Raw genomic sequence first — 14,217 nt, forward strand, 5'->3', positions numbered from 1 at the left:
TGCAGCAGGAGAGATGGGTTGGACTTAAGGAAGCTCTAGGAAGCCAGAGGGGGCAGCTATTGACTCGGTCCAGCGGTTTTTTTCACCAGGCCCGGCTGGATTGGAGGAAAGGTCTGTGTGGAGGTAGGGGGCGTTGTCTGCTGGAGGAAGAGGTGGAGGGGTGGATATTCTAGGGGAGGCCTCTAAGGAGGGACAGCCTGGCTCAGATCAGTGGCGGAGCCCTGGGGCCTGGTGAAAGGGCAGCGGGGAGCTGGATGTGAAGGGGCATCATCCAGCCCCAAGGCTCCAAGCTCTGTGGGCAGGGAGCCCTCAGGAGGGAGCTGCGGTCTCCCCTCCCTCTTGATGGGTTGGCTTGTTTGGTGGAGCCTTGAAACTTCATCCATCATTAGAATGGAAGCAGGAGAAAGATGAGTAACCCAAAGATATAGTCAGGAGGGGAGGGAAGACCACTAGAGGGGGACAGACAGGAAGATGGCCTTAGGAGGCACTGGCAGGGGCAGCAGGGTTCGGCCCCAGTGGGACCAGCGCTGCCTAAAACAGCTATAGCGAGAAGAGGCAGCTGGAGGGCATGTCTTTGGTCTGGGAGTCGGGAGATCAGGCCCAACCCCAATCCCTGGTGATCCTGGCCACTTCCTCCTTTCTCTGCACCTTGGGTTCCTCTTTTATAAAACGGGGTTTGGGCCAGATTGTGTCTAGGTTCCCTTATAACCATGCTTCTGCTTCCAACCTCCTTCTTGCCACCAGACACTTCCAAACAAACTGAGACTAAAGTCCAGATTTCTGTTTTGTTTTCCAATTGGGAAAAATTTCCATTTCTCAGGAAAACATTAATAAATAAGAGCTTGGATTTTATTGCCTTAAAGTCCAAATTTCTTAGAGTGGATAGCCTCCCTCCCCCCCCCCCCCCCCCATCCCAGCACCTGCTCTCACGCTCCCCAGGTCCATCCCTCGACACATCCAGGCTGTGTCCCCTCTGGTCCTCAAGTAACACGGGCTTCTCTTCATCCAGGTCTCAGCTCAAGGGCCACCTCCTCCTCCGCACACAGGCCCACCGTGATGGCGCTGCCCAGGGTAGAAATAAAGCCCAACACTTCCGTCTGTCTTAGAGTACCCGTCCCCACCGCACGCTCTCTTGTTCACCACATTCTTCATTTTGCAGGAGTCTTTTCCAACTGGAATTTTCATGGGCACAGGGGCTGTGTCTGCCTGTTCCCTCTTGTTGCCCCAGCACCCAGTGCAGTGCCTGGCACACAGTAGGGTCTCAATGAGTGTGTATTGAATGAGTGAGTGAATCAGAGGTGGTCACGGACCCCAGACTCTCCCTTCGAGAGAAACTCACACTTCTCTGCTCTCCCGTTCTTCTCTGACTACTTGGTGGTCCCTTCCTGCTAATCCCTTGTGCCTCCTTCCCTCTCCCCAGGGGAAGGTCCACGGTGGGAGCCTCAGTGGGTTTCCCAGCAAGAGGATGCAACTGGGGGCTTTGTAACTAGGGCACAAGATTTCAGCTCAGAGTCTGGAGACTCTCTCAAGTTCCTTGGAAAGTTGGTTCTCACGTAAAACCCAGAGAAGGCAGGGGAACTTTGCTGGGTGCTTTGTGTATAGTATTTTGTTAAAGACTCCAAGTGTAGGTTTTAGCATTCCCCTTTTACAGATAAGGAAGCTGAGGTTTAGAGGGATTAGGTAATTTGTTCAGCGTCACAGTCAGTAAGTAGTAGATTCAGGGTTCAACTTCAAGTTTGTGTGATTCCAAACCTGTGCTCCTTTATTGCTGTGGCATTGCAGTGAGGGTTTCCAGTGGGCCTGTGCACCAGGGGAAGGGTTTTCTCAGCCTTGCGGATCTCAAGTAACCAAGGCGTTTAAAGATCCCCCTCCCCTTCCTTCCCTCCCTCTCTTTCCTCCCTCCCTCCCTCCTTCCTTCCTTTCTTTCTTTCTTTCCTTCCTTCCTTCTTTCCTCCCTCCCTCCCTCCTTCCTTCCTTTCTTTTCTTTCTTTCTTTCTTTCTTTCTTTCTTTCTTTCTTTCTTTCTTTCTTTCTTTCTTCCTTTCTTTTTCTTTCCTTCCTTCCTTCCTTCCTTCTTTCCTCCCTCCCTCCTTCCTTCCTTTCTTTTTCTTTCTTTCTTTCTTTCTTTCTTTCTTTCTTTCTTTCTTTCTTTCCTCCTTTCTTTCTTTCTTTCTTTCTTTCTTTCTTTCTTTCTTTCTTTCTTTCTTTCTTTCTTTCCTTCCTTCTTTCTCCTCCTCCCTCCTTCCTTCCTTCTTCTTTCTTTCTTTTTCTTTCTTTCTTTCTTTCTTTCTTTCTTTCTTTCTTTCTTTCTTTCTTCCTTTCCTCCCTCCTTTCTTTCCTTCCTTCCTTCTTTCCTCCCTCCCTTCCTCCTTCCTTCCTTCTTCCTTCCTTTCTTTTCTTTCTTTCTTTCTTTCTTTCTTTCCTCCTTTCTTTCTTTCTTTCTTTCCTTCCTTCCTTCCTTCTTTCCTCCCTCCCTCCCTCCTTCCTTCCTTTCTTTTTCTTTCTTTCTTTCCTCCCTCCCTCCTTTCTTTCTTTCTTTCTTTCCTTCCTTCCTTCCTTCTTTCCTCCCTCCCTCCCTCCTTCCTTCCTTCTTCCTTCCTTTCTTTTCTTTCCTTTTCTTTCTTTCTTTCTTTCCTCCTTTCTTTCTTTCTTTCTTTCCTTCCTTCCTTCCTCCCTCCCTCCCTCCCTCCCTCCTTCCTTCCTTTCTTTTTCTTTCTTTCTTTCTTTCTTTCTTTCTTTCTTTCCTTCCTTCCTTCCTTCCTTCCTTCCTTCCTTCCTTCCTTCCTTCCTTCCTTCTTTCCTCCCTCCCTCCTTCCTTCCTTTCTTTTTCTTTCTTTCTTTCTTTCTTTCTTTCTTTCTTTCTTTCTTTCTTTCTTTCTTTCTTTCTTTCTTTTTCCTTCCTTCTTTCCTTCCTTCCTTCCTTCCTTCCTTCCTTCCTTCCTTCCTTCCTTCATCTATATGTACTTTCTAAGCCTTTGCTCTGTATCAGGTACCTAGAGCCTGCAGATGCATAGGCAGTCACAACATGTTGGGATCAGGGCCAGGATGATGCATGTAGCATTTGGGGTGAGGAGGAGAGATGTCAGGGGATGCTTTGGGGAGAGATGACATCTTATGGGACTTGAAAGATGATCAAAAGGTCATCAGAAGAAGGGTTCATTTATGGAGCAGAGTGGTTCCGGCTGGGAAAGCCACGTGTGTGAGGCCCTGTGGCCAGAGAGAGCAGGGCTGGATCCTGGTGAGGGCTTTAGGGAGGCAGGAGGCCGGAGGAGAGAGGAGGGATCCGGTCAGGAAGGGCCTTCAGCTGGAGGGCTGTGGAGAGCTGGACGCATGGGAGAAATGGAATCACGTGTGTCCTCTAGAAAGAATGCCCTGGAGAGAGTTTGAGAGACTAGTTGGAGGGCATTAAGGGCGGAGGCTGTGGCCGTGGGGCTGGAATGGCGAGCTTGGGTGACGGGTGGGACAAGGGTGGCTTGGCCAGGCACTGGGGTGGCATGACGTGGCCTCCTGAAGTCAGCCCGTGGTTTCTTGTGCCAGAGCAGGGCAGTGGCACGTGGAGAGACCTGGGGTTCTACTGCTGCTGGGCCGCCCTCCTGCATGCCAGGGGACACAGTCTCCCAGGGCAGCTCCAAAATTCAGGCCCAGTGGTCCCCAGTAAGCCCAGCCCACACGCCTGTCCTTCCCTGAGCTGCCCCTGCACCTTAGGAAATAGCCTGGGGTTGCTGGGCGCTTCTTGTTACACTTTCTGTGGCCTGAGCAGACCCTAAGGTCAACCTGCCCTGTGTGCCAATCTCGCCATGGACTCATTGTGTGACCTGGGGAAATTCCTTAACATCTCTGTGTCTCAGTTCCCAATTCGTAAAATAGATCTAAAACTAGCACCGATCTCAAGGGGTTATTGGGAGGATTAAATGAGTTAATGTGTTTTAAAGCATTTGGAAGAGTGGTAGCAAAGAGTGAGCATTTTTGAAAAGTTAGCTGTCATTTTTATTCTTCCTATTGCCGCTGTGACAGCATGCTGCTTGGGGCCATGGGTGAATGCATGGATGAATAAAGAACAGCGTGATCTCCGGGAGCTTCTCGCCGTCACTCACGGGCAGGTGCACTCACGTGACGTGGGTGCTGGGAAGGTGAAGCTGTCCGATGCGGGACAGAAGGTAGAGCAGAGAGTGGCTGAGGGTTGGAAGAGTGTGCAACACATGTGTGAGCATGCAGGGGGGACGGCCCGGACCTTCAGGCAAGTCTGCGTGTACACAGGCACGTGGGTCCCTACACACAGATACACGTGAGCGACCAGCTGCATTGGCTCCTTCCACAAGCTGAGGGGGTGATGTCCTGTCCTCGCCAATTGGGAGGGGGAAGAGTGGCAGGGAGACAGATGTCGTGGGGGCTGAGAGGGTCAGACTCAGGGCCGGGCCAGGGTAGGGCAGGTTCCTGGGCAGTCTCCCTCTCCATCCCCTTCCCTGCCCGACTTAGTGGACTCTTTGCCTCTGACCTTGGCCCTGAACCCTCTAATTCTAAAGCCTTCTCATTTGTTTCTCACTTGATGCTCATGGCAGCCTGCCCTGTAGACATGATTGTCACCCCCGTTTTAGTGATGAGGGAATTGAGGCTCAGAGAGGTAAGCAGATGGGTCCAAGGTCAAACAGCTTCTGGGCGCGGGCGTCCCTTCCCTGACCCCTCATCTTGGCTGGGCCCCCCTTCCCAGCCCTCTTCTCAGGCTTTGGGCCCCCACGTTGCAGGCACCCTCCTGTCTCAGTTGCAGGATTGTGATGCGTGCAGACCTCTAGCATCCCTTTCCAGGCCGGCTAAGCTCTTCTACGTGCTCTGCACACGTTCCTTTCCTGTTCTGGCTCCAGCCCAGGCCCGAGGGCTGCTTGCAGGAGGACCCGGGGAGCTGGGCAGAGCAGCCCAGCACAAACCATTCTATCTCCAGAAGCAGCTGTGGGCCCCACCCGAGAGGGGCAAGACAGCCTTGGCTTGGGGTCTGAGCCAATGGCAGGCTGCCTTCCCAGCCCTGGGCTTAGGCCCGTCTCAGCCAGTGGGCAACCTGGGGAAGGGGCCTGGGGGCCGCCCCACTCCCCACCTCCTCCAGAGCATCTGGTTGCGATTAGGGGCAGAGAAGTGAGAGAGGGCCGGCAAGGGTCCAGCAAGCACCAGCAGCCAAGAATGACTTAATTGGATGAAATGTCTAATGACAAACCAGGGCCCCACAGCAGAGTCCTGGCCCCAGCCCCAGGCCTGGTGCTGGCCAAGCCTTGTCTCAACCTCTGTCCTTGCAGGCTCCCAAGAGTTACCTCCACTATCGCGTCCTCAATGGTACAGTGATTGGGCACCTACTGTTTGCCAGACACTGAGAATGCACATTTGCAGGAGGTGGGGAGAGTCCTGGGGGAGCTCGTCTGCCAGAGGGACAGACACGTAGTTACGCACAGTGGGTGCTCTAGGAAAGAGGGTTACATCCAGAAGCTCTAGCGAGTGACGGACAAGGGCATCGGACACAGGGTCAGCCTGAAGTCGATGAATATCACAGGAAATATCAGACCCACCTCTCTGGTGATCTGTGTCCCATACACATGTCCAGGCTAGGTGTGACAATTGCAGTGACAATATAAGACACATCTTTAGGGGCACAAATCTTTCTAAAAAGGAAAAGCATGGTTTCTGTGCCATTCAGAATAAAGGTAATGACCTAGGCGGGACAGAGAACACCGAGTCTAGGAATGGCTGCTGAATGGCCAGTGCGGCCACTTCCCCATCCGGGGCCCTGGCAAACATCGTTAATCGATCGTGACAATCTTTCCTGCTAAACACTGATGGGGCTTCAGGGTTTGTCTCGATTAGAGTACTCCTGGCTGTCACTAATTGATTGGAGATGCCTTTTGAGATGAAACCTATTTGCCATCTTTGATGGAGGCTAAGCTCCATGTTTTATGGAGAAAGGGACTTGCCCAAGGTGTTTGCAGGTAGTCACAGGACTACACAGCGGTCTGCGCTATGGAGACATCTTTGATTGTCACAGTCTGGGAGGAGGTGCTACTGGAATCTAGTGGGCAGAGGCTGGGGATGCTGCTGAACATGTTACAATGCTCAGGACAGCCTCCACAGCCAAGAATTCTCCAGTCCAGAATGTCAATGGTGCTAATGTTGAGAAGCCCTGAACTCAAAGAACTCTACTCTCTGACTTCTAGTCCCTGGAGTCTCCTGGAAGATGAGCTTATGCGCCATTTCTGGCAGAGAAATCAGGAACTGGTTTGGAATGTTCCAGAGCAAAGGTGCTCACCCTTGTTTACAGAGTTAGGTTCAGGGCTTCCCAAAAGCTCCCCTGGGGATTATTTAAGAATCCTAACGCCCAGGCCACACCACAGAACAATTATATCAGGATCTCTGGGGTGGGAACCAGACAGTAGGAATTGTTAAAGCTCCTCCAATGATTCTGTGTGCAGCAGAGGTTGAGAATAATTACCCCTTTGGACATTTGGAACTTATCTCCCTCCCTAACCCAACAGGCGACTCTCTTTAACTTCTGTGAGCCCTTGATTCCTGTCTGCAAAATGGAGAGCATCCTATCTCCTGCGGAGGGCTGGGTGAGGACTAACGGTGTGCTGTGTGCAGAGTGTGTGGCACGGAGGTGACACATGGCGCTCAGTGCACAATGGGTGTCTCCTGCCCTGGCAGCTGTCCCCACAGTCAGTGATAGCGTGGTGCTGGGGCCTCTGCAGAGTAAATGGGCTGCTCCCCTGCTTGGACCTTCACTCTGGACTGCCGGGACTCAGCTTAATGTCTCCTTCTCCCAGGTCAGGATGCAGGCGGAGGCTCTGGGCAGGCTGCCAAGCGGATCACGCAGGGATGGAGTCGGAGAGCCCGAGAGAGCCCCGGGCAGGCATCAGAGTCGGACAGGACCCAGCTGAGCCAAGACCCGGGTGGGGGCACCCTGGCCATTGACACACTGCCAGATAACGGGACCAGGGTGGTGGTGAGTGCTGGAGGAACGTGGAAGGGGAGGGAAGTGGCGGTGAGGGACTCCCCAGGTGCCCTGAGTAAACTTGTCAGCCCTGCAAATCACATATCCTTTGGGATTGGCATGGAGAGAGGGATCCCAGGGGAGGGGATGAGAGCAGGGCCCAGCCTGGGACATTAAATCTTCGCATCTCAGAGCTTCATAGATCGCCCACCTCCTCGTGCACCCAGGGAGGTGAGGTGACTTGCTCAAGAATGCACAGCATGTGCACAGGCTTCCTGGCCGTGGGTTCTTGCGTGGCCCGAGGCCTCCGCTAAACGCTGAATGAAGGTGGCATTATTGGTCACATCTAGCTGCCCGCTCAGGCCCCTCTCCCTTCTCATTCCTGCACCATTTACAGACCCTGTAGCCCCAAAGGGTTAACGGCCAAAGAGGCTCAGGCTGCTTAGCCTCAGGGCAGGGCACTGAGTAGAGAAGACAATTAGCAAGAGAACTAGAACTAACCAACGAACGAACCAACGAACGTCTGCCTGGGGCAGTTCCGGGGCTGGTGCATCCGGGCTAGGAGAGTCAAGTCCCAGAGGAGGTGCTGTCCTCGCAGCGTGTGGCCCTGGTCTCCGGTGGGCTTTCTGGGAGGCCCACGGGGGCCTCTGTGTCTGGGGGTGAATCTGTCGTCACGTGTGCGTGTGTTTGCACCTGCATCTGACGGTTTTTGTATATTATGTACAATATACGGTGGGTTACCACCGTATTTCTAAGTAATTTGCTCACGCTGCTGCCTCTTGATTAATTCCCTTAGACATTGTCTGTTGACTACTGTTGACTACCTGTTGTGTAGATGAAAATTTGCCTTTTATGCACTCCCTCGACTGTCATTCTACTGTCAGTGTTTTTGTTAAATCCGTGTGCTCTGCTTTATATCATGATAATCGTGTAAATATTGTTCACCAATAATCCAAGCAGGGTAATATTATTGTTGACTTTCTTGTACAGTTTTTGTTTTTCCTGGATCCTTGCCCCAACCCCCTGTTTGTTTACTTTTCTGTACTTACCATAGCTATATATTCTTATATATCTACTGGCTTCAAATAGAGTTTTTGGTGTGGTACAACCTGTCCTTTCCTCCCACCCCCACCCCCCACCCCCCAGAAACCTCTCTCCTGTTGTCCTGCTCCAACCTGGGCTGGCTGCTTGCCCACCTGCCCACCCCACGGTCATTGTGGGATCTCCCTCTCCTCCAAGGTTGGAACCCCCTTATCTGTCTCTTGTGTTGGGTGCCCTATTCTCTCAATCTTTCCTGCTTGCCCCCCTTGTTTGTTTAGCTTCCTGAGAAAGGTTACACAGGAGGGAACATTCTTTAGAAAACTCACATATCTGAAAATGCCTTTAAAAAAAAAATATTTTTCTTTTATTTTTAGTTATTTAAATGTTTATTTTTGAGAGAGACAGAGCACAATTGGGGGCGGGGCAGAGACAGAGGGAGACACAGAATCCGAAGCAGGCTCCGGGCTCTTGAGCTGTCAGCACAGAGCTTGACACGGGGCTGGAACCCACGAACCGTGAGATCACGACCTGAGCTGAAGTCAGACATTTAACCGGCTGAGCCACCCGGGCGCCCCCAAAATGCCTTTATTCTATCCTTACACTTGATTGATGGTCTGGCTGAATATAGAATTCTAGATTAAAAATAATTTTCCTTCAGAGGTTTGCAGGCATCTTCTGGCTTCCAGTGTCACTGTTGAGAGGTTTGATGTCCTTCTTACTCTTGTCCTTTGTTTATATGTGCTCCCTCCCCGCTCTGGAAGCTCTTGGGGTGTAACCCCCACATTCTGAAAGTGCAGTGATGTGCTCTGACTCTGGGACTTACACCCACCAGTTCTGGCAAGTCCTCCTGTTTTATTTCTTTGACAATCTTCTCTCTGCCTAGTACCTTCTTTCTGTAGGTCTCCTTGATTCAACGTTCATCTCAGGGATTGATCACTGAACTTCTCTTTTCTGTTGTTTATTTGCAGGGTTTGCTTGTTGGTTTTGGTCCATTTTCTGGGAGGCTTTTCTCAACTTTATTTTCTGAATGTTACTGATTCTTTTTTCTATGATCATTTTTAATTTCTAAGAGCTCTTTATTATTTTCCAATTATTTCTTTCCTTAGGAAAAAAAAGGCATTCTGTTCTTGTGTCATGGATGTAAGATCTTTTCTGTCTTAGGATAATTTAAAATTTTAAATATTTTTTTTTCCTGCTCTGTCCTTCCTTCCTTCCTTCCTCCCTTCCTTCCTTCCTTCCTCCCTCCCTCCCTTCTTTCTTTCCTTCCTTCCTTCTTTCCTTCCCCTTTCCTTCCCTCCTTCCTCCTTCCTCCTTTCCTTCCTTCTTCCTTCCTTCCCCCTTTCCTTTCCTCCTTCCTTCCTTCCCCCTTCCTTCCCTCCTTCCTCCTTTCTTTCCCTTCCTCCTTCCTTCCTTCCTTCCTTCCTTCCTTCCTTCCTCCTTTCTTTCCCTTCCTCCTTCCTTCCTTCCTTCCTTCCTTCCTTCCTTCCTTCCTCCCTTTCCTTCCTTCCTTCCTTCCTTCCTTCCTTCCTTCCTTCCTTCCTCCCTTCTTTCTTTCCTTCCCCTTTCCTTCCCTCCTTCCTCCTTTCCTTCCTCCTTCCTTCCTTCCTTCCCTCCTCCTTTCCTTTCCTTCCTTCCTTCCCCCTTCCTTCCCTCCTTCCTCCTTTCTTTCCCTTCCTTCTTCCTTCCTTCCTTCCTTCCTTCCTTCCTTCCTTCCTTCCTTCCCCCTTTCCTTTCCTCCTTCCTTCCTTCCTTCCCCCTTCCTTTCCTCCTTCTTCCTTCCTTCCTTCCTTCCTTCCTTCCTTCCTTCCTTCCTTCCTCCCTCCCTCCCTCCCTCCCTCTCTCCCTTCCTCCCTCCCTCCCTTCCTTCCTTCCCTCTTGTCTTTTGACTTTGTTTTTCTGTCTTGCTTTCTAGTGGGGGAGTTGAATGCAGGGACAGTCTACCCAGGAGTGGGCAGGGTGAAGAAAACAGCAGGGGATGATAAAGTGTCTTAGAAACAGCAGCAGGAGCCGTTAAGACATCTACACTTGTGCTGGCAGGGAGGGTGGTTACCCAAACCAGCAAGAGCTGTGACTGTCTCTGCAAGAGGGTCTGCTTCCAAGAGCTGTGGCAGTGGGGACTAAAGAGGGACCAGAGCCAACTTGCAGCCTGGTAGGAAGGGAGCAGAGTCATAAATGCTCTAAACTCTCCCTCCTTCTGCATTATTGTTTCTGTGACTTAGTTTTCCTTTTACTTCAGGCTCCCGTAAATCTTGGCACTATTACTGATCCTGTCTTTATTTATAATTTTGATATTTTCTTCACCATGGATTAAAAAAATTTTTTTTTAATGTTTATATTTGAGAGACAGAGAGACAGTGTGTAGTGAGGGGAGGGGCAGAGTGAGAGAGACGGAGACAGAATCAGAAGCAGGCTTCAGGCACTGAGTTGTCAGCACAGAGCCGAACATGGGGCTCAAACTCACGAACCGCGAGATTATGGCCTGAGCTGAAGTCGGACGCTCAACCGACTGAGCCATGCAGTTGCCCCGATCGTGGATTTTTTGGAACTCATTTCTGTTTTAAAATACTGCTTTAAAATATCCTCTACACTGGGGCCCCTGGGTGGCTCCGTCGGTTAATCATCCGACTCTTGATTTCGGCTCAGGTCGTGATCTCATGGTTTGTGGGATCAAGCCCTGCATCAGGCTCTGCACTGATGGCACAGAGCCTGCTTGGGATGCTGTCTCTCCCTCTCTCTCTGCAGCCTACCCTGCTCACATACCTGCATGTGCTCTCTCTCTCTCTCTCTCTCAAAATAAATAAATAAACTTAAAAATATGTATACCTAAAATTTCCTCTCTCTTAAGAGGAGGAAATTGTTAGTTGTTAGTGCCAACTTAAGCATTATACCTGAGGTCAGGGCCTCACCGCCTCACCTAATCTTTGAGGTGGAACCTGGTAGAACCTCAGAGAACGAAGCCCCAACTCACTTCCCATTGTGCCTTGTCTTCTCCATCCTCTAGAACCAAGGAGCCATGGTGGGGTGATGGGGTGGAAGGCCAAGGCAGGAGAGGTGTAAGGGGTCCTGGACACCCTTCCCCACTCCCCCCTGCCCCAGCTTTGTTGGGCCATTAGTGAAAGGACTGATACTTGCTCTTGGCCAGACACCATGGTCAAAGGGCCATGTCCCTTTGCAGAGAGGCCCTTGCAGAAGAGAGCCACAAAGAGGCAGACTTCTGGAAGCAATCATCTGTGGGGATTCAGAAAGGGCAGTGGGGATCATTAAGAGCCGGTATGGATTCAATAACCCCAGAACTTAAAAAACAACACAAATTCTCGGGCTCCACCCCGGACTGGTTCAGAAACGTTGGAGATGGAGACTGGGAATTTGTTCCTTTAAAAGTTCCCATGTGATCCTGATGGTCATCTAGATGTGGGGACTTCTGATCTGTAATATTTCAAGCCAGTTTTGAAAGCAGTTACTAGAACGACCACCAGAACCTGAAGCTTTCCCAGGTACCACGTGGCTATACTTGACTACATGACTTCCCCCATCCCAGGAGCGTTGTGGCCCCCTCGACAGCCACACGTCTAGCGTCCTTGGGAAGGAGCAAGGTGCCCCCAGCAGGAAACCCCTTTGACTGCCCCGGGGGGCTGTGCCCAGCTCTGCCGGCAGGACGGGAGGATCAGACTTCTACCTTAGCTGCAAGTGAGTTCAGATGTCAGACTGGGATCCGGAAGCCTGCCTTGGCAGGCTGAGTGATTGTCGGCTTCACGCCAGATGAAACTACCAGGATAAATATAAATCCTGGCACTTTCGTTTAAAATAAGGTGGGAGAGATGTGGCTTAGCGGTACTTCATGAGGAAAAGTTGTGGGGCTCCTCACTGCTTGTGGGCTGGGGATGAGTCAGGAGTGTGAAGTAGCTGCCAAGGGTGGAGGTGGGAAAGCTGGCTGTGTTCACGGAAACCCACAGAAATCCGGGCACCAGTGCTGGGGCTCTGGAGGTCCTAGGGAGGTATTTCCTGACCTCACCATAAAGCTGGAGGGCTTGTGCCCCCTATGAGATGGCTATCTAGAAACCAGGGGACTCCAGAATGGTTGAAGAAGCCCGTGGGCATTTAGCCTGGTCTAGAGAAGGCTCTGACTCTGGCTGTGTTCTAACAGCTGCAGGGCTGTGACTGCTGCAGAGGGAATAGACTATTTTTCTCCATAGAACTTGTCACTTCCTGCACCGAATTATCTATTTATTTGTTTATATTGCCTGTCCTCTGCCTGGAATGGAAGCACCACGAGACCTGAGACTTTGAGGACCGGGCTGTAAGTGCCTGGCACACAGTAGGAGCTCCTCCTTTGGAGGAACAGAGGAAGTAGGGATTTCTCCATCCCCAGAGACCTCAGAAGACAGGACTGTAGAAGAGAAGAGGTTGCGTTGGGGTCTGTCCTTGGACTCAGTGCCTCCAAGGACTCCAACTCTACTGGTTCTTGGATTCCCACACACGTGAGAGAACGGCAGTGCTTACACACACCAGAACATGTGTGCATACAGCCACCACCCAACTGGGCTTCAGGACGGCCTCCACTCCATTCCCAACTCTGCCCGGAACCCACTAGGCCTTGCGCCGGGTAGTGTTTGATGGGGGACACTGAGGACCACCCCTTTCAGCACAGCCAGTCCTCAAGGCCCCCCTCCCATCCCTGTCCAGGCTCTGTGCCCACCCTGCCCTGGACAGTGGGGCAGCCTCAGCCACTCAGGGGCCCAGCAGAGGGCCCCAGAGACACCCGCTTCTCCCGAGTCTCTGCTCAGTGGCCCTGAGAGCTGGGGTCTGCTTGGCTGGAGGAGACCCGATCTAGACAATGGCTTGGTGGCAAAGGGCTGGGCGAGAGGGGAGTGGTAGGAAGAAGATATTTCAGCTAATTTGGTTTGGTCTGTTTTAAAAGGGTTTCTTGAGCCTCAACAGGAAAGCATTTTGCTACTCCTCTCTATCACAGCCTGCTTCATGCCTCTGCTCTGGGGCCATATCAAGGGGCCAAGGGCCTGGCAGGTGGGCTTTCATTCCCTTTGCTGCCCCACACACCCACCCCAGAGACCTCTCATCTTCCTTCGTTGTTCCTCAGTACACCCTCCTGGCCGTGGGCTTCCCTTCTTGCTCGGGCCTTCTGCCCAGCCCCCATCCCAGACCTTCCCTGCCCGGTCTCTCTGACCGTCTTCCTGTCTTGCCCCCTCCGGCCCAACCCCTTCTCCCCAGATCCCTGCCCAGACCTCTAACCAGCCCTCCTACCCAGCCCCTCTGCCCAGCCTCCCTCCCTGATGGGCGTCCTCTGCTCAATCCCTTCTGCCCAGCATCCCCGGCCTGGCCACCTCACACAGTGCTCCTTCCAACTCAGACCGTCTCTCTTTGAGACCTTGAGGCCTCCAGCCAGCCCTCCCAGGGTGAGCTGGCAGCCCCAAGGGCCCTGACCAGAGCCCTCTCCTTAGATTTTCTTCTCACGCCCACACTACCACCAACGTCCCAGTGGAAATAGGACTCTTTTCTGGACCAGGTTTCCACAGATTTTCCACCAAAGACCAATTCTGAGGCCCTGGAACCCTGGGAACTGTTTTTGGAGGGGGTATGGTGGGGGTTGGGGGAGCCATAGTGCTAAGTCAGAGACCCTGGCTTGTGGCACAGTTTATTCTGAGAGGCTGGAAAGGGGAGGCCTTGGACAAAATTCCTTTTCCAGCCTGGGGATTTCCAGTCATAGTGCAAGGTTTTCTTGGTTCTGTGTTTCAGATCTCGGCCAGAGTTTGGGAGGAACCAAGCTTGAGAACATTCAGATTTGGAGGTTCCCCTGTAATTGAATAGTTCTCTCCGTGATAGGAAGAGCTCCGTCCCCTCGCTCCAGGCTTCCCTATGGCCCGGCTTCCCTAAGTTCCTCTCCTCTCTGGCCCAAGTAAAACTTCCCTGCTCTTTCCCCACCATGGTGGGCCTAAGAATGCTGAGAGGCCCTGCAGCCAGGCAGGCACCATGTGGTCTGAGACAGTGGACAGCAAGAGGGACAAACGAGTGCAATACATGCCTGGTTTTTACAACCTCTCAAAGGACAGAGTTTCCAAAAGGAGACTTCTAGAAGGCCTCCTCCCCAGATCGAAGGGCCTGGAGGAGACGGCACAGACAGACTCATAGCACAGACGCCTGAAGAACAAGCAGTGCTTACGGAAGGACCACACTATGGTGGGCCAGGGGAGGGGATGA

The 14,217-nt window shown here is 51.8% G+C and overlaps 1 protein-coding gene across 2 annotated transcripts in view; it reads left to right on the plus strand.

Moving 5' to 3' along the window:
- The window catches only part of PLXDC1 (plexin domain containing 1), a 64,435-nt gene that overhangs the window by 2,106 nt on the left and 48,112 nt on the right, over positions 1-14,217 (plus strand). For both annotated transcript variants that reach the window (XM_058702610.1, XM_058702608.1), the window contains exon 2: positions 6,797-6,975. In XM_058702610.1, the coding sequence (XP_058558593.1) occupies positions 6,797-6,975 (179 nt within the window). The remainder of the gene's footprint in view (positions 1-6,796; positions 6,976-14,217) is intronic.

The sequence above is a fragment of the Neofelis nebulosa genome, chromosome 16 (genome assembly GCF_028018385.1).
Source record: "Neofelis nebulosa isolate mNeoNeb1 chromosome 16, mNeoNeb1.pri, whole genome shotgun sequence".
In the NCBI taxonomy this organism is placed as follows: Eukaryota; Metazoa; Chordata; class Mammalia; order Carnivora; family Felidae; genus Neofelis; species Neofelis nebulosa.